The sequence below is a fragment of the Vicugna pacos genome, chromosome 3 (genome assembly GCF_048564905.1).
Source record: "Vicugna pacos chromosome 3, VicPac4, whole genome shotgun sequence".
NCBI classification, from domain to species: Eukaryota; Metazoa; Chordata; class Mammalia; order Artiodactyla; family Camelidae; genus Vicugna; species Vicugna pacos.
The window spans coordinates 83,838,553-83,857,477 of record NC_132989.1 but is presented as its reverse complement, the minus strand read 5'-3'; the positions used below and the strand labels follow the sequence as shown (position 1 = coordinate 83,857,477).

The 18,925-nt window shown below is 42.1% G+C and overlaps 1 protein-coding gene across 2 annotated transcripts in view; it reads left to right on the top strand.

Annotated features, from left to right (window-relative positions):
- The first annotated feature begins 4,872 nt into the window (after positions 1–4,872).
- MAP3K1 (mitogen-activated protein kinase kinase kinase 1) overlaps positions 4,873–18,925 on the top strand; it is a 66,051-nt gene continuing 51,998 nt past the window's right edge. The window contains exon 1 of one of the 2 annotated variants that reach the window (XM_015240713.3): positions 4,873–5,379. In XM_015240713.3, the coding sequence (XP_015096199.3) occupies positions 4,898–5,379 (482 nt within the window). In that variant the 5' untranslated portion in view covers positions 4,873–4,897. Of the gene's footprint in view, positions 5,380–6,270; positions 6,477–18,925 lie in introns of those variants that run through there. The other variant, XM_072958648.1, reaches the window with a different exon arrangement.

Below are 18,925 nucleotides of genomic sequence, written 5' to 3'. Positions count from 1 at the left end.
TTACTAATTTATATTTATTGTGATTCTTTATCTCCTGAACATATAAATGTGGATTTTTTTAAAAAAATGTGGGTATTTAGGTATACACTAATCTGGCCTAACTAGCCATTTAATAGACCATGAAACTCCTAACTCTTAGCTACAATGGCTCTAGGGCTGTGATGTCTGATACACTCATCACTATCTATATGTGCCTTTTGAGCACTTGAATTTCAAAAATCTAGTACAAAAATAAATAGTAAAAGATCTCATTAGTAATATTTTAATATTGATTACATATTGAAATAGTAACATTTTGCATATAGTATGGAACATAAAATTTATTATTGAAATTAACTTCATTTGTTGCTTTTTAGTTGTTTTTTTTTAATGTGGCTACTAGAAAATCTTAAATTGCGTATGTGACTTGCATTTCTGGTTTGCATTATATTTTATCAGATGGCATGGCACTGCTCTAGTGGATACCAATTTTGTATACCTCTTTAGCAGCTTTGACCCCAAAACAACACGAATCCATTGCAAAGTGAAGGTGCAAATATTGTAAAAGATGCAGAAATTGACTAAGCAACTGGAAGTGGTACAAAACTTCTTACATCACATATAAAGTCTTGTCAGTGTAGGATTTAGCAGAGCTGGACCAGTGGACCACAAAGGAAGAGAAAACCAACAAGGATACAGATTCAAAGAAAGCAACTGAATATTGTAGGAGTACCTTGGGGAAATGTATGAAATCTTTGAATATTTTTTGCAAAAATGATAGTTATTATCAAGCCACAAAAATAAATTGGAAAAAGAATATCACAACATACATCAAAAAACAGCAACCAACATGGCTCATTCAAATAATTCAAAGAATCAGTGCAGAGTTGCAAAGGCAAGCAGAATTTTGCTAACTGAGATTGATCAAATGTCATAAGTTGCAGTTTTATTTTTTAAATATAAAATCCCAATTCAACCGGTTTTCATTACTTACTACAAAATTGAGTTTCTGATTTGAAGTACATACAACTACATGTAAAATGTTTAGGTGGCTGGTTAATTAAAAGGAATCATAAATAAAAATAAAAATAAAAAAATAAATGAATAAATAAATAAATAAAATATATATGGCATAAAATATTTTCTTTTAGCTTAAAACATAAATAGCAGGGTTTTGTTTTGTATAGTTTGGGGTTTTTTGACCAGTATTTGGCTGTTAGGGTCTTGGTCCTTTGAGTATGGGTCCACTATTCAAAGCCCCATGTATCGTTCTCATATATGTAATTGTTTACAATTTTCACTTTGAGTTTCTTTCAATTTAAGTGAGAAGTGATAGTACATGCAAAGTTCTTACAGATTTTTTTTTTTAATGCTTTTTGCCCCATCTTTCACAATCATCATACAACTAATCTGGCAGAGACTTTTTTTCAGTGTCTCACCTTCATTCATTCTTTCAAAGCATTTAACTTAGTTATCATTGGAACAGCTTTCGTTTTGTACATACATACTTACATTTTATTAATTTAATAATCAGTTTAATAGTACTTAATTAAATTCCATAAGGAAAGTTACAATAGGTGTAATTAGGTTTGGACCAAATATAATGGATTCTCTTGGGGTCCATAACTCACCCAGTGGCAGCAGAAGTGTGCAGGTGTCATGGGCAATCATCATGCTGTGGCATCCCTCTGTATGCTACACACCACGCTGGGAATGACAGGTATCTGTTATTGGAGAAGTCAGCGAAACGGAGGTAGGTTAAGAAACTTTATACTATAATATCACCTACAGTGTTCTTGTAGAGGGCCAATTATCCCATGAATGACAAATTTCCTGACTTAGAACATCTGGAAACACCTGGGAAGTATGATGTCTGAAAAGAAGATGGGAAACCTACTTCTAGCCCCAACTCTCCTGCAAGTATTCCATAATAAATATTTACAAGTCTGACAGAACACCAGCTTTTACTCTATTCTCAAGGTTACCTTCTGACTCTCTATGTCTACCTAAGACATAGATCTCACAAACAGAGGCATGAAAACACACACACATTGATGGATCTGAAATTCTACCAGAGTTAGCCTGATAAATATCCACTAATAAAAATATTTGCAAATGGGAACATTTTATTTAATTTTGTAAATATGGAAGAAAAAAACCCAGTATGTCGAGAGAAGAAAACTCTTTGTATGTGCTTAGTAGGCATTTAATAAATATATGATGAAAGATGGACAGGCTGAAATATTGCTGCCAGTGCATATTAAATCCGTTCATTCTAATAGCAGTGATATTCATGCATGATGAGGAATATTAAATTGGATCCTCCAAATGAGTGTGATGTAGAAACTGAAGTGTGGCTTAGGCAGTTCCCAGGAGCACTACGTAGAAGCAGTGATCTGTAAAGCACTGGTGTAAAGGTTACCAAAGTTGTCCTGGTATAAATGAAATCACTGCAACATTTGTATCTGAGAGGATAGAAATAAAGAGCTTAGAAATAGTAACTAGAATTTTCAGTGTACAAGCAACCTTTGAAGATACGCAAGTCTCGTTTCTGTCATTAAAGAAATCAAATTTAGGCAATTTGACATATGTCTTTATGCAACATTATAAAGCAGAATGCAAAAGCACAGAAACCAGAGCTAGAGTCTTAAAATGCAAAAACTATGGTAGCAATCCCATGGGTTAAATTATCTTCAATGAAGACTTCGTACTGACATATGGCAGAGGAAGAACACTCTTCAGTCAAGCATGTCCTTTGATTATTTTTCTCTCTTCAAAAAAAAAAATCGGTTTGTCAGTGTCTAGATGCACAGTGACAACCCGGATATTTACATAAAAGGTTAAGGAACAGATGACTCAAAGCACCAAAAACTAGGTGAAAGACCAGCACTTAGATTTCTCCATGGTGGTGTGATGGATGGAGAAGGTCAGAGAACTGTGGCTAGTTGATAGTGTTTGAATTTGGTACACCCCTCACTTGGTCCCATTTTCATCGCTGTGTACAAATGAAGAGGCAAAAGTAAATGTTTTGCTGGAATCCCATTCTACTTTGCTACTCTGGCCAAACATCAAAATTGGAATAATTTTGAAAGGCTGAAGGTGGCATCTACTTACTCTTCTCATTTACAGGTACCTAAGTATGTGTGTGCCAACTCAAAGGTTTTCTGATCTGACTAGGAAAGAGGAAGATTTATTCTTTCCAATGTAGGGTTTGGTGGGTGTGGCCATACGGGAAGACCTGGGAAATAACTACTGTTTGCTTTGGATGATACACTTGGCTACCCTTAAAAGACTGTATAATTGTAGCCTAAATGAGACTTAACATTTTAACAGATTTATCTAAAGTTTCAAAATTTGTACCATTGATTGTAACTAAAAGTATCTTATGGTAGATGTTGCAGCAGTATTCAAAACACTAAGCTAATACGAAACCTGAACCCGTTTTAAAAGTCCCTCGGATATCACCACCCTCCTCAGTTAACATCTATACCGGGAAGGGGGCTTTCATTTTACTTCCAAGAAGTCAAAGGAATTATTTCGTAGACAGTTTAGACTTGTCTAAATATATGAATACTGACAAGACAGAGCTCTCCTTCCTCTTCCTGAGGAACCTTCCCCCTCCGCCCCCTACTCTCTGGCCTTAATTCATGTTTCACAAAATAAATCTAGGGACTCGGTTCCCGGGTTATGGGAGATTTCCCATCACAGACAAACCGGGTGGAGGAAAAGAAGGGAACGGGAGAAATAAACGCCACACTGAATCCTGAAGAAAAGTCTAAATAAATCATTAACATGTAAATAGTGCTTTTTCCATTCCAAAGCACGTTATCGCCACACGCCCCCAGGGACTGGAAGGGTTCGCATCGACACATAGGCAACTCGGGCACAGCAGGGGTGGGGGCGGAGGGAACCCAGACGGTGGCCCAGCCCTGCCGGGAAGACGGACGTGCAGCTAGAGGCATAGGATTCGGGGAGGGTCAGAACCTGGCAGAGGATGACAATATCGAGCACTTCCTGGTTCCTTCCCCAAACGTGCGCTATGTAGTCCTGAATATCGCTGCTTTCCCCAAAGACAGCGAAATTAAAAATAAAGATCTTCAGAGATTCCCCGAGCCCTCGCTTCTATCTCGAGCCGGGGGCGGGGTACGGGGTGAGAGAGGGGTCCCAAATCTGTGACTTCAGGTTATGAACAAGATAATGCAGGAAACTTTTGTTTTATTTGTAGCACGAGTTGAGAGTACGGGGGCAAAAGAGGAGGAAGGCTTTTTTTTAAAAAAACTATCTTTTGGTCCGCGGCAGCACGCCTGCTGAACCTTGGGTTCCTTTCGCTTTGCAGCAGGCGACAGCCCAGGGCGCCACCTGCGCGTCCCGCGCGGAGGGGGAACCGGAGGGGTTGGTCCGCGCCCGGGTTCCCCGACGCCCACTGCAAAGGGCTGTGCGAATGACAGACTGCAAACCCTCTCGCCTGCTGTCCCTTCAACCCACCACACACCTAAGTTCGAACTGCAACTCCCGTTGGGTGAGCTCCGGCCGAGCCGGGCCGAGATTGCAGCGGAGAGGAAGCGGCGCGGCCACCGCCAAGGCTCCTCCTCCCGCCGGTGCAGCCCGGGACTACCTGGCGGCGCGGCGGGTGCGGTGCACTAAGCCCGAGGCGCCCCCGCGTCGGCCACGTCCGAGCCCACCTCGCCGGCGGACGCGCGGCTCCGCCCCCTCCACCTGCCGCTCGCGATACCCTGCGGCGGAACCCCGCGCGCCCGCCCGTCAGTCCAGGCCAGGCGCCCGAAGGGCCGCGCTCACGCAGTTGGCGCAGGCGGCCCTACGCTGGAGGCGCAGCGCCCGCCCGTCCGCCCGCCCCCTGCACTCTCCCCGCCCCCTCCCTCCCTCGCAGGGGCCGAGCGAATGTAGCCCGCGAGAGAAAATGGCGGCGGCGGCGGGGAATCGCGCCTCGTCGTCGGGATTCCCGGGCGCCGGGGCGGCGAGCCCCGAAAAGGGCGGTGGCGGAGGGGCCCTCAAGGCGAGCAGCGCGCCCGCGGCAGCAGCCGGACTGCTGCGGGAGGCGGGCAGCGGGGGCCGCGAGCGGGCGGACTGGCGGCGGCGGCAGCTGCGCAAAGTGCGGAGTGTGGAGCTGGACCAGCTGCCGGAGCCGCCGCTTTTCCTCGCTGCCTCGCCGCCGTCCTCCTCCACTTCCCCGTCGCCGGAGCCCGCGGACGCGGTGGCGGGCGGGAGCGGTTTCCAGCCAGCGGCGGTGCCGCCGTCCCACGGAGCCGCGAACCGCGGCGGCGCCCACCCTGCCGAACCGGCGGCCGCAGTGGACAGCGGCGCCCCGAGCCCCGCGGGGGCCGAGCCCGGGGAGAAGCGGACGCCCGCCGCCGAGCCGCCTCCTGCGGTGGCCCTCGCCGGGTGAGCAGCGCGGCTGGGGGCGCGGTGGAGACTTCAGAGGCGGGCGGGTGAGGGCAATGAATGAACCCTGGGCACCGCGCACGTAGTCCCGGGGATCTGCGCAGCGAGGCTGCGCGCTGCTCGCCTGGACCCAAGTCCTTGGGCACCCCCTTCAACCCCATGGGCGTCGGGCGGCGCCCCGGACCTGGCCTGGGGGACGGGACGGGGGCCCGCGGCGGGGACGTGCCGGAGAGTTTGTTATTGTTTGCAGACATGTGACAGGCGTGCAAGCCGCGCTGCGAGGACCAGTTGAGATAAGGTGTGGGGGCCCGGGCTGGCTTTGTGGGGCTCCCAGAATCGGGGCTCTCTGAGGAGCCCCGGCGCGGAACCTTGGTGCTGCCTCCAGGCCGGGATAGGGGGCGGGGAGCAGTGCGGCGGCGGCGACCGCAGACGAGAGTCCCGGGGGGCACCGGAGGTGAGGCCAGAGCCTGCAGGCGGGCGGTGGTCAAAAAAGGGGCGGGGTAGGTGGAGAGCCGAGCCCGAGGCCGAGCGGGGGCCCGGAGGGCAGCGGAGAAAGCAGCGCGGTCCCCGCGGCCGTGACAGGCAGAGCCGCTCGGCAGGTACTGGGATCCCGGCCGGGACGAAGGCGGCGCTCCCGGAGCTTGGCCGCAGGGAGCTCCTGGTGGATGTCTCCGTAACGTCTGTCAAAAGCTTTGCGGGCTGACGGGCTGCAAACCCGCTGGGCTTGCGGTCTTTTAGGACATGAGGTTTTCTGATTGCGTCCCCCAGTGGGGCTTCAAGTGTTCTTGGGAGTGCGGACTGCACCACTGAGACTTGAGTGACTTCTGTTTGGAGTTTGAATTTGGCCTTTGAAGTTTGCATTTGGCGGAGTGGTGTAAGAGCCAGGACCGGATGTGTCAGCCATTCAGTTTCAAAGCGGTGGGGACTGCTCCCCGCAGCCTCTCCGGCGTGGTTGGGGACGGCGGCGCGGGTGCGGTGCTTCCTGCTCCGTGCAGCTGCGCGGGCGGGCGGCCGACTGCCGGATTCCAGGGGACTCAGTGCCGTGGGCTCCGGCTCAGACAGTCCTGTGCTGCATCATGCATTACGGTATTTGTAAGGTAGCTCAGACCAACAGTTCCTGGCCTGACCCTTTTGTGGCAATTGGAAATTTTTATGTTTAAGGAAATTCTTTTAAGTGTGACATCCGTAATCCTTGTTTTGAAAAAAATCTGACTAGTGTATGCAAAGCACAGGCTTAATGGGTATTTTGAGTTGGAAATGTTTTTGTGATAGTCACCCGTTGCTCTCTAGAGTTTCCTGACTTATTCTGAGAACTTTAAGGACTGCTTTATGTATGTTTCCCTTGTGAGACGAATTTGACAGTAGGAATCATTGGTTTTGGCTAATTATCTAAAGAGATTCGGCACCTTTGGGGGAACTTGATTACTTATTTGTTTAAAACTATAGTTCGTTGATTACTTGGAAGTTGCCCCTTTCCCTCCTCCCACAAACAAAAATCCTAAAAATATGGTCAGCACTGTGCCATGGCAATATTGAGAGGCAAGGAGATTTGTGACTGTTACAGTTTTCTGTGTGCACCTGTATATGTAACTTAGTCTTACAAGAGTTAGTTCCGCTACACTTTACTGCTTCTGTGCACATTGTATTAAAATTTGACTAGAGTAAATTTTGCACGCAGTTGTTGCTACAAATGAGCTCCAGATAAAAATATTAAACCCCAAATTTGAAAAATCAATTTCATCTATTCTCATGAGACCAGTTTTTTTGGATACGGTAAATAATTTAGCAAGTGTCAGCATTCTAGTCATCTTAATGAGCAGACTACAGTAAAAGAAGGATCCCTGTAAATTTAATGTATAGACATTCAGTGTTGTCTCCACTCAAAATAAGAGGACGAAGATGGAAGCAGATAGAATTCAGGGACTGAGTAATACATGCTTAAGTTTTGCATTTTATAATTTAGACTCCCCTCCTCTTTGTTTAAGAGGTGGATTATAATTGCACAATGTATGAAATAATGGGTTAATCAGCATAATTTTTTTAATGAATTTCACTAGCCAGAATGCTGTTTTTTCACCCCAAATGTCATAACCTTTTATAGAATGTAAAATACTGTAAATAATATTTTGTTTTACTATAATAAAATATAGTAAAATGTATAGTAAAATGTTGACTCCCTATCCTTTTGAAATAGTGATTTTTTTCAATTTTCTTGTCAGTGGGGTTGAAATTCATTTGAATTTATTGGTATAAACACTGATTATAAGCAGTTTAATAAAATCTCAATTGAACTTTACGTTTTACTTTTTTGACAGTAGTTACATTCCTACTTTTCAGGAGGAAAATCTAACATTGAGGTTTTGAAATTTTTTTTTATTTTCACTGGTATGAGTCTGGAGTTCCATATTTAAAGACCTGTTGTATTTTTGAAAGAGAAATGGATGATTTTTAAAATTTCATAATTTCCTTCAGTTTTTGATCTTTGGATGTAGAAATTGGAATTGTTGAAAATACATTTTTTGTAGCATAAATTATATATATAATACTCATATTAAAAACAGAAGATTTTAAGTCCATCCATCTTTTTCAGGGTAATAACTGAAATCAGTGAAAGTCTTTTGCCTGTAAGTGGCGCCCAAGGGCTTGGAATTTTTCCTTATATTACAGAATTAGGGGCTTTTTCTTCCTATTTACTGTCTTTGAAGAGAAATTACAGTGTTACTCTCCATTGAACAGGCTATTGTGAGTTTGGTAGATATAATTACTCCATCCTATTTTTGTAACTTAAAAAAACCTAACTATCAATTTGCTGGCCCCATGAAAGAACAAGATATGCTGTACTTGTTAATGTTAGTTTTTGTTTAAAACTAAAGCTATTTCATAGGCTGCTTTTATAACCTCATATAGCCCTCAGCTTTCACTTCCTTTTTGAAGCTACTAGATTGAAAATATAATTTAATGACTATTTACTAGAGGAGGTATAGGAACATTATTATCCCAAAATAAGATTAAAAAAAATTAAGTTGGGGATTTTATAAAACAATAGACGTAGTTACATAAGTTAGTTTTACATGAATGTGTAAGTTTTGTTGTTATGAATTGTCTCTAAGTTCTATTTTAAAACAGGTAAGAAAATTAATGCATTCTTCAAAGATTAACCTTATTAAATATAATTCTGAAAGAGAAATATCAGAGCTAGAATTGTTGCCAACATTTGTTTTCTTTTCATATCTGGTTCTGGCAAGAGTGACTGGTTAACCAACATTCCTTAATATATTATTTCCAATACACTATAATAACTCCATTTTGTTAGATACAAAAAACAGGAAGTAGCCCTGTTCATTGGTATTCTTTTACATCTTCTGTAGCACCTCAAGCATATGTTGCATGTTTTAGAAATGGTCACCGGACTTATCAACTTAAAGATTTCAAAATGTGGAATGAAAGGAGTGTTCTTTGCTTTCAACAAGAGCAGAAGAACCAGCTACAGCTTGCCTAGGTTGTCTGCTGATCAGCCTTGACAGTTGCTGTGAGCATTCCAGAAGAAATGATGGGGCGGCAAGGCTGTTAGTGGGGAGTGGATTCCCCTAAGGAAAAATATAGGGCATTTAGGTGTGCTCTGAGTTAGAAGGCACAACTTTTGCATTTCGTATTCCATTTTCTTGGCTTGAGGATTATTTCTCTATGAAGGCAACAGGAGAACGTGGCATGGAAAAGTAATAGTCTCCAGAGGCTGCCTAAGAGCTGTGCTGTATTGCCCTCATAACCTTAGATGCTTTGCTGTATCAAACATACCAGGTATATTCCTTAGACTTGGTTGTTTTCCTCAGTCCTGGCCTCTTTTCATATCCTAAGTCTAAAATTACACCTACTTAAAACTGTAAATGGGTAGAAGACTAGTGTGAGGAAATGTGCAGTATTAGGAATCAACCCAAGATGTCTTTAAGAAATAATTTAAGAACATTTTTAAATGTGAAAGAAATCATCAGGAACAGAATTAAAGTAAATGGTTCATTGCAAAGCAGTGAGACGAGTTGAGTGTTCTTATTGCAAGAATCTAAGAGAATGTTAACTGTGGCTAAAACATGTTCATTGAGCATATAGATATGTTTAAATACCTTTTATATCGTCACTTTTCTTGCTTTCTGTGTGTCAGACAAGTTGTATATGTATTATTTCATTTCATCATCACTGCAGCCTTCCAGTGCATTGTAATTTCTGTTTTCAAGAGGTAGAAACTCTTGTGTGATGCTAAAGCCCCATGATCACACAACCAGAAGACTTGCTAGGATTCAAACCCAAGTCGGTCTCCCTTTCTTTCCACCATTCTCTGCTGCTTCCATTTTCTTTTTCAAATTAATAATCAGATTAATTGATGATTTTGAAGGAGGAGGTTGTTCCGCAGGAGTCAATAAGAGATTGAGAGATCTCAAAACCTCTCAAATGCTGTTGCCAGTGTTTGTCCCCTAATGGGTATATAGCTTTCTGTGTGTGTGTGCGTATCTTTCTGTATGTGTATCTGATGTGTACATAGCTTTCTGTAACCTGGCCTTGTACATGTAATACAGGTAAACTGCTTGGATCATCTCATCATGTTAAACAAAGAGAATAAATGACTTGTACTTAGATCACCTTATTATGTTAGGCAAGAAGAACAATTGATTAGTGCTGGGTGTTTCTTAGATTTCCTGATTTATGCTGTTTACATCATAAGTGGAAGGAGATAGAGAAGCTGAAATCAGCATCACTTATTCATCTTAATTATCACACATGGAGAGAAACTATTCCAGTATAGCTGGGCCCTGCCCCTTTGTTACTGTCTCAGATTTCAGTCATTCAACATTTATGAACCTCTGCAAGGTGATGGTCTGGGTGATAGAGAAAAATATTACCAGGGCACAGCCTCTGTTTCTGTTGGCAGATTGTAGTACGAACATGTTTCACAATACCATGTTAAGTGCTGTAAGAGAGATGGGAATATGGAAGGGCACCCAGATTAAAAATCAGTGCTCTGAATCTCACCCACAACATTCCACACTGTATTCCTGCAGTGAGTAGTCATGCCTCCCTAACTTCCTGAGGGATTAATGGACTTTCCAGGTTAGCAGTTAAGGGTGGTGGCTTTGTTCTGTTTTCTGCTTATACATTTGGTCTCCTAGTTTTTGCTCCTTTCCTTTGGTCTCTTTCACTTTTCTTAGGACAGATATATGCTGTAGCTTTTCCATTTCCACAGCAATGGAAAAAGGAATTTAGATACAGATTAGTTTCAGACTATTTCTGCCTGTACTCTTTAAGAGAAATAATGTAGAATTGCAGGTTCAGATGTGATTTTTTTTCTTTTTTGAAAGAAAACATTAAAATGAGGGTATGGGAGCAAGAAACTCAGTGTCTGCCAAGGCTGATTTTAAAATTTAGTCTTTTATTATTAGTAACAGCAACTCAGCTAGTTAAGAAAACAACATTGGGAGATGTAAAATATGCTCTAGGGTGTAAGATAATCAAGAAGATATCCTGGTCTTCATTTACTCTATGGCATATCCTGGTTGGTTTAGGTATGTTTGGTATGGAAAGAAGTTCTGTACTGTTAGTGATTGAGGCCTTTGAAATACTGGTCTGGTTAGTTTGGTTTAAAACATTGAGTGGTTGTAGACTGCCAAGAATTGTTACGTTCTTAAGACCCACCAAGCGTGTATTTCTGAAAGTACAGTCTGTCACTTGGGAATTATTAATGAAACCCTCGGACCTCTTGAAGACTGGAGGAAGTGCCTGGAGCTTACACGGGGCTGTAGTTAGTGCGCTAACTAAGTTTATCACATGTAAGCATGATGATAAGTGTATGTGGAGTGAGGAGAGGGCAGATACTGGGTGGTGGGTGGAGGTTATACTCTTGACAGACAGACATGACCATTATGTTTCTTTATTGCCTGAACGAACAATCATTTAACTGATAATAGAATCAACCAATCCTATAACTGGTCTTACAGCATTCTGAGTACTAAATATCAATTGCTAACAAAGAACTGTTTATTCTTTATGTCATTGTCTAGCACCTAGACTAATGTCACGCACCCATGAATATTGGGTGCCCATGAGTGTTGGGATGAATTAATTTTCCCAAAATGGTTATTGTTAAATAAATGTATTGGAAGATACACTAACTCATAATTTACCACTTACTGTGATGGGATTTTAATCATAGTCTAACTTAAGGCAAGTTTTGAAGGCAGGAACTGCTAAGAGTTTTTGTGCATTGCTTGATGTTTAGTAGCAGTAGTTGGTATTTAGCAAGTAGTGGTTAATTTTGATCAATTTTATATAATGTAAACTTTACAATAATTAGTTTAATAACTGTGTAGTTACAAAGTAATTGGAGTCATGTGTACACTGTCAAATACTGAGAAAATTGAGTTTCTGGCATTTGAGTGTCTAGTTATCTGGGCTGATAGGTGAGCCGTCCTGATTTTCTTCTTCACCCTGGTGACCCTTCCTTGATGGCTCCTCATCATCCTCTTGAATGTTAATTATTAGAATATCCTCAGGCCTAGGCCTTCTGTCATTCTGTCTCCTCCACCCCCGCCCCCATCATTAATGCCTTTAGATCAATCGTTGGCCATTCACAAATTATTGCAGAGTTTATTTTCTTAGCCATGACCTTTCCTAAACACCACACCTAACTGTCTACATGACACATCCATACTCAGATATCTAAAACCAAACAGGATTTTCCCTACACCTTGTCTTACTAACAAGTTCCCTGCTCATGAAATGGCAGAAGCAGAACCTAGGACTTACTCAGTTCATCATCAGAGGCTGGTGATTTGACCTGCTATCACATCCCTAGTCCAGGCTTCCATGATCTCTCATTTGGACTAATGTAGTAGCCTTCTAACTTGCTCCCTGTCTCCTAGTTTCTTTGTTCCAATCTGTTCTCCATATTATGTGGCCAGAGTGATCATTTTTAAATGTGAATCTGATTATAACAATTTTCCTTCAAAAAAGTAAATTGATTTTTTAAATTTTCAAATGCTTTCCATTTGGATCAAGACCACAGAATCCTTAGCATGTCCTTTGGAGCCCCTCCCTGGCCTGGCCCCTGCCTGCCTCTCCAGGCCCATCTCAGATCACATTCGCCCTTGTTCTGCAGGATTGCCTTCTTTCATTTCCTCAGACTCAGCATACCACCTCCTGCCCTAGGGCCTTGGCGGGCATGGCATGCTCCCTCTGCTGGGAGCACTTTCCCCAGTCCTGAGTCACTCCTCAGTGTTGAGATCTTTGCTCACTGATGCTTCTTCCTCAGGGAAGCCTTCTTTCTCTGATTTCCTAGACCGGCTTTGTAGCACCGTGCTCCTACTGTCAGTGTTGAGATTTTACATTTATCTTATTTGGTGACTAGCTGCCTTCCCCAGGAAACTATAAGACCTGAGTGGGCAGAGCCTGTGATAGGGTAGGGACCCAGCACCTAGCAAGTAGACACTCTGGAAATGTTTGTTGAATAAATAGGTGAGGGTAATAATGACATGGCAAGTTCAACCTAGTGGGTCATCTTTTTTTTGCCTGGTCAGATGTAGTTAGTCTAGGACCTAGCTGTGATGGGGTTAGATGGCAAAAGCCTAGATGGTTGATGTTTCCACATTGTCAGTTTGCGATAGATTCACTGGGAGGTATCTGGACTATTAGACACACCAGGTACCTCAGGTGAAGGAGGACAGCTTAATGTGGTACAGAAGAAATAGCTCTATTGCGTGATGATCTACCACAGGGAGAAGTGTCTGCTGTGTGTGTGTATTTCTTCGGCTGTTACTAGGAAGTTGAGTGTGCGTGTGCGCTTCTGTGTGAGTAAATATACAGATGAAGGTGTTATGCATTAATTTAATGATTCCTTTTTTCAAGTTCTCAGAATGTGATCCAAACTTAGGATACCATTTTTAGGGTATCCAAAATATATTAATTTGTGTTATTGATAATAATTCAACTTGGGATAAATAGTTCACATTTGCATTAAAGAAAAGATTTGCTAGGCACGTACTATATGAGATTTCAGGAGCCAGGAACCCTGGTAACAGAAAACGTTTTAAAGTTTACTGGCGGTAACTATACCTGGCAGCCTCCCTTATCTAGAACATGGTTTAGCACTAAGAAGTAAGAGAAAAAGGCTCTTAGCTGCCAAAGGGCCTGTAACAAAATCTGCGCTTTGAAGTTCTTTGATTTTACACTTAAGAGGAGTTCCAAGGGTACTCATTCAGGATTCGCTGACATTTATTTAAATTATTATTCTTGCAGTCTTTTCCATTCGGTGTCCCTAATACTCAGCAGTTGAAAGCAGCCAATTAGAAGGGCTACCAGTGTGAGCAAGAGAATAGTTCCCTGAAGGCAGAATATAGGTAGAGACCTGACAGAGAAGGGAGGAGAGAGGAAGAGAGAAGAGGACATTAAATATTGCAACTGGGGGCCACCTGGTGTTGGAACGTTCAGTTCCACATACCTGGATAGCCTCTAAGATGATAAATTTATTAAATCACAGCACTTTCCAACATTGCTTTTTGAGCATCAGTTTCCTTATCTGTAAAATGAGAGTGATCAAGTTTATATGACTGGTTTTGTTCTTTATGTGGTGACGACTGTGGCTTGTTACTGCAAGGTTATCGTGTTTCCATCTACTCAGTGAACTAAGTTAGAAAGCTTCTAATGTGTTAAGGAAGATTTCTATCCATGATAGTTGTAGAAAGTATTTCAATCCTCAGAGGGGTAAACATCTAAATTATCTGGAAGAGGTGGTCCTGTAGCTTTGATGATGCTGAATAAATGAAGCATTCTTTAGAATTACATAAAATCACATGCTGCTCATTAGAAATGTCTTGTGGACTGGCTGTGTGGGAAAATCTTTCTTCTTTATTTGTTGGCCTGAGTTGTTTTATACCTTGCATTTTAAAAAAAACGCTTAATAGTTAATCACCACCACCACCACCACCACCACCATGTACCACCCTTTTCCTGGCTAGACTGAGGAGTCAGACAGTAATCTCCAGCTTTGTACCATTGACCAAATTATTTAATTACTGCAGGGTTTTCAGTTTAATAAAATGGCTACTTGTGAAAGTATTTTTAATGTTTACATGCTCTAAGATGTTGAGTGTTTTGACACAGATGTTTCACATTTCTTCTTTTTTCTCTTTCAAAATAATTAATTGGATTTTCTGGATTTCAGTTGGTATTCTTAAATTCTTCATGGGTAATTGTTTTTCACTGAACCTTGGATTGTAAAAAAGATGTGACATATTAATATAGATATTAATATTCTTGAAAAAAGTTTTAGTGTTTTAATCTAAATTTATTTTGAACTTTGAAAATGTTTCAGTTATTGTGGTACACTGGCACCTATACAAGTCCTTATGATTTTTCTGGGATTCAGAATTTATAGAATTAAACTTCATTAATAAAATAATTAGACAATCCTTTTGAAAGAAACAACAATTTTTTAAATATTTATGTATTTATCATTTAACAAAGGACCGTATTACATAGACTGCTGTACAGTTTGCTTTTTTCTTAATAGTAGTTTCTAAGTTTTTTTGTTTTTTTTTTTTGGAGGAAAGTAATTAAGTTTTACTTGTTCACCTTTTTAAGGGAGGTACTGGGGATTGAACCCAGGACCTCATGCATGCTAAGCACACACTCTACCACTGAGCTATACCCTCCCCAATAGTATTTTATTAGTTACCTTAATGATGAACGTAGAGCTGCCATTTTTAATAACTGCATCCTATCCCATTATTCGGCCGTCTCATTAACCAGTTTCCTGTTTCTAGACATTTATATTGTTTGCTTTTTGGTTGTTACATTAAGCTGCAGTTACTACCATTGTATATACATTTTCATACGTTTGTGCATTTGGCTTTGTTAAGTAAATATTCAGAAGTGAAACTGCCGAGTCAAAGGATATGCATATTTTTAAATTTTATCATATAGCCAAATTGCTTTGTAAAACATTGTGCCAGTGTACATTTACCTCACAGTACATGCTAGTGTGCATTGCCCCACATTCTTGCCAACGCTGGATGTTATCAGACTTACATTTTTGCTAATGTGGTGGATGAAAGATGATTTATTATTTTAACTTGCATTTCTTAGCTTTTTAGCATCATATTACAGTTGTGTTTATTAAAAATTCCAAGCTCCTTTTGTGCATTTCCTTTCACACATGAGAGAGAATTGTTTTTCTTACTGATTTTTAAGCATCCTTTGTATATTAGAATATTAGCTCTCACATTATTGGAATTGTTTTCCTCCACTTTTGTGTTATGACTTATGAATTTCAGTTATAGTATTTTTCATAAAGAAGCTTTAAATATGTCTTCAAATTTCAGTTCTTTGTTTTATTATTCCTGTGTTCAGGTCTTACAGACTGGCCCTCTAGGGAGGGAGTGCTGTGTAGTGCAGATGCCCGAGTACTAGTCAGAGTTTCACTACTATCAAGCAGGGTACCTGGGATGCTACTTAACTTCTTTGCACTTGAGTTTCTTCAACTGTAAAATAAAGGTACTACTTCAGAGTTGTTGTGAGGACAGTGTTTGAGCAGTTCTTAAAACAGTGCATGGTGAACACTGTATAGGTAATAGCTATTATTCTTCCCTACTGCAAGATTATCCAGCCTTTTCTAATTATATTTTTATAGGTTTAAAAAAAATACTTTAGTCTCTGATCCATCAGAAGTTTAAGGGTGACATAGGGCCCTAACTTTATTTTCTCCAAATGATTGACTAGGTGTCCCAGCACTGTTTATTGATGAAAAGTATCTGCTTTATCACATACTAAATTTTCAAATATTTGAAAGTTCCCGAATTCATTTATTTCAGATCTTATTCTTGCAACAAGGGTCTAAATTCCTAAATAACTACATTTCAAGTTTTGTACAAAGATTCTTAAAGAAAGTCATTTACTAAAGAAAATAAGATATACTGGAAGATTATTAGCTGTATCTTTGCTGAATTATTCTTATTAATATTTTGGTGCCTAAATGTCTCGGCTTCAATGACAGAACCCTGCATCCAACTGTCTCTGGGATAGTTTCTCCAGGAGGTACAGCTCTGCCAGGTACTGCAGACATCACGTGTCCAAACTGAATCCCTGACTTTCTCAGCTTCTCCATCCTCCCCTTCACATCTCCTGGTCCTTTGAGGTGCCATTGGTAATCCCTGCCACCATCTCCCTAATTGGTATGCTCTTCCTCCTCTGGCTTTCTCATCCTCAGCATCCAATCAGTCTCCAGTTCTCTTGTTGCCAGTTGTCCGCTAGCCTTGGAATCCACCCCCACAACTGCTAACCCAGGGTCACACCTGTCACCTCATCCCAGTTCTTGCAGGTCTTCTTCCTAACCAGCCTCCCGCCTTCGGACGTGTCCTCTTGGTCTTTTCTCTACACCGCAGTTAGAGCGAGTCTTCTACAATGCAGGGCCGATCTTGACATTTCTGTCCATGAAACCTTTTCTTCATCCTCACAATAAAGTCCAGACTCCTTACTGTAGCTCAGAAGCTCCTGATAATGGGCTCTGCTCCCCTCTCAGCTCCCCTTCCAGAACACCCTGCTCCAGCCATTCAGTGCCAAGGTCTCGTTTTTGTTTCCCCAGTTTGCCCTTTTTTCTCAATGTGCTAAATGTTGTTTCTTATGTCTGGAATAATCATTTTGTCTCTTCTGTGAGATTTTTAAAAAATATGTTTTAGTCCCTTTGCAATGAAGAATTATTGATATTCTACTAAACATAAATGTGGCTATTTCTAGAAGTCAGTACTATATTGTAAATTCTGCTGAACTCTTTGATTTAAAGTTCCTAAGTTAGATTTGCCACTTTTAAACCTCTTTAGTTTTTCCTTTGTAATCGCATATGCAGTCATGCCTTACTGAACAAGTGTTTATGAAAAGTTATACATTATTGCAAAGTGAGTCAGATTTCTCTGTTGATATGTGTTAAAATTTCAGAGGTGCAGTTTCAGGATGACATTTTGGTGCCAGGCAGCTTGCAGTCTGCCCTCAGTGTCTGTGGTTGCAGAGCTCTTGGGAACCCAGAGGAACCATACCGCACAGTTTTACAGTATAAGGGCTTGAGCAGCTGCAGATTTTGTTATCTTCAAGGGGTCCTGGAATCAGTGTCCTGTGGCTATGGCTGGGTTGGGGGGTGGTGACTGTATTGCTGTCATCCAGAATAATCCAAGACCATCTCAAGTCAGAGAACAAACATGCTCAAGTGCTTTAAGCACAGAGCTGGTCACGGCCTAGACACGTCCATCACAAGGTTTGTATCAGCTGCCTGGCCTCCACAGGAGCTGATGGGTTGTAGGAAAACAAGCACATCTGATGTGGGGTCATTCCAAATCTTTTTGTCTGGTCTGTGGGTGTTCTTTCTAGAAAATGAAAGGGCAGGGTAGTAAACATGCCAGGGTGAGTGCCCACTGTCAGTGCTGTCATTACTCCTGACAAGGGCAGAGTCATGCCTTCAAGAACACTCTTGGAGTGACTGCTGTGAGCCAGGCACCAAGGTGCTGGGGGACCAGCAGGAATGAAGCCCATGAAAGAGCTGAACAAGGTAACAGTCTACTTGATGACAAGGGTGGTACTGGCCTCATTCAGCTGGGAATAGAGGTGGGTAAGGAGGGTTTTCTGGGAAATGGGAGGTCCACCAGGTCCTGAAGACCACAGAAGGGTTAAACAGGTGAAAGAGACTTGCAGGGAGGTTTTGTGGCCTCGGGATAGGGGCAGGGGTGTGTGGAGAACACACACAGGCCCAGAAGTCTGCGGGAGGCTTGTGTGCTGATGTGGAGGACTGTGAGTAGTTCAGGTAGCTCTGTCTGGACCAAGAGCAGGGTGTAGACAGGGCTCAGCAGCCAAGCCAGGGGACAAAATTCCTGGCTCTGGCCAGAGAACCATGCAGAGCCCTCTCCTCCTTGTTGCTCCCCTTGGCAATCCTTAGATCACCCTGCTCAGGGCAAAATAAAAAGCCTTTGTAGTTTGACAGGTAACTGTACTGCTCTAGGAAGTGGGTCAGGAGGCCCAAGGAGGAGTCACATGGGAGCTGGTGCAGGACAGTCAGGCCACAGTCTGGGAGCTGTGGCTCTTGCACTCTCAACAGTTCCCCAGGGTTTCAGAGGCTCACAGATTGGGAAATGTTCTCAGGCAAATGAATCCCAGCCATTCTGTTCCTGAATGTGGTTTTGGAACTACGCGATTACATTTCAGAGGCAGTGCAAGGTAGTGATAAGGAGCTGGGTTCAGGAAGTCAGACCTTTTAGTCACTTACCACCATTGGACTCTGAGGGAGTCACTTAACTTCTCTGAACTTCAACTTTCTCATCTTGAAAATGGGGTGAGTGGTGGGGATTAGACAAGTTAATGAAGCACTCAGTAAACATTAACTGTCAATAACATCACTGCAAGTAACTGTGAAGATTTGCTCCTTAACCCTTGGACTGTACAGATGAGGATGAAGTAAAGAGACTCACAGTTACCTTACTAGTTACCATTGGTTCAGCAGACGCAGTTTGTATAGATTATACAT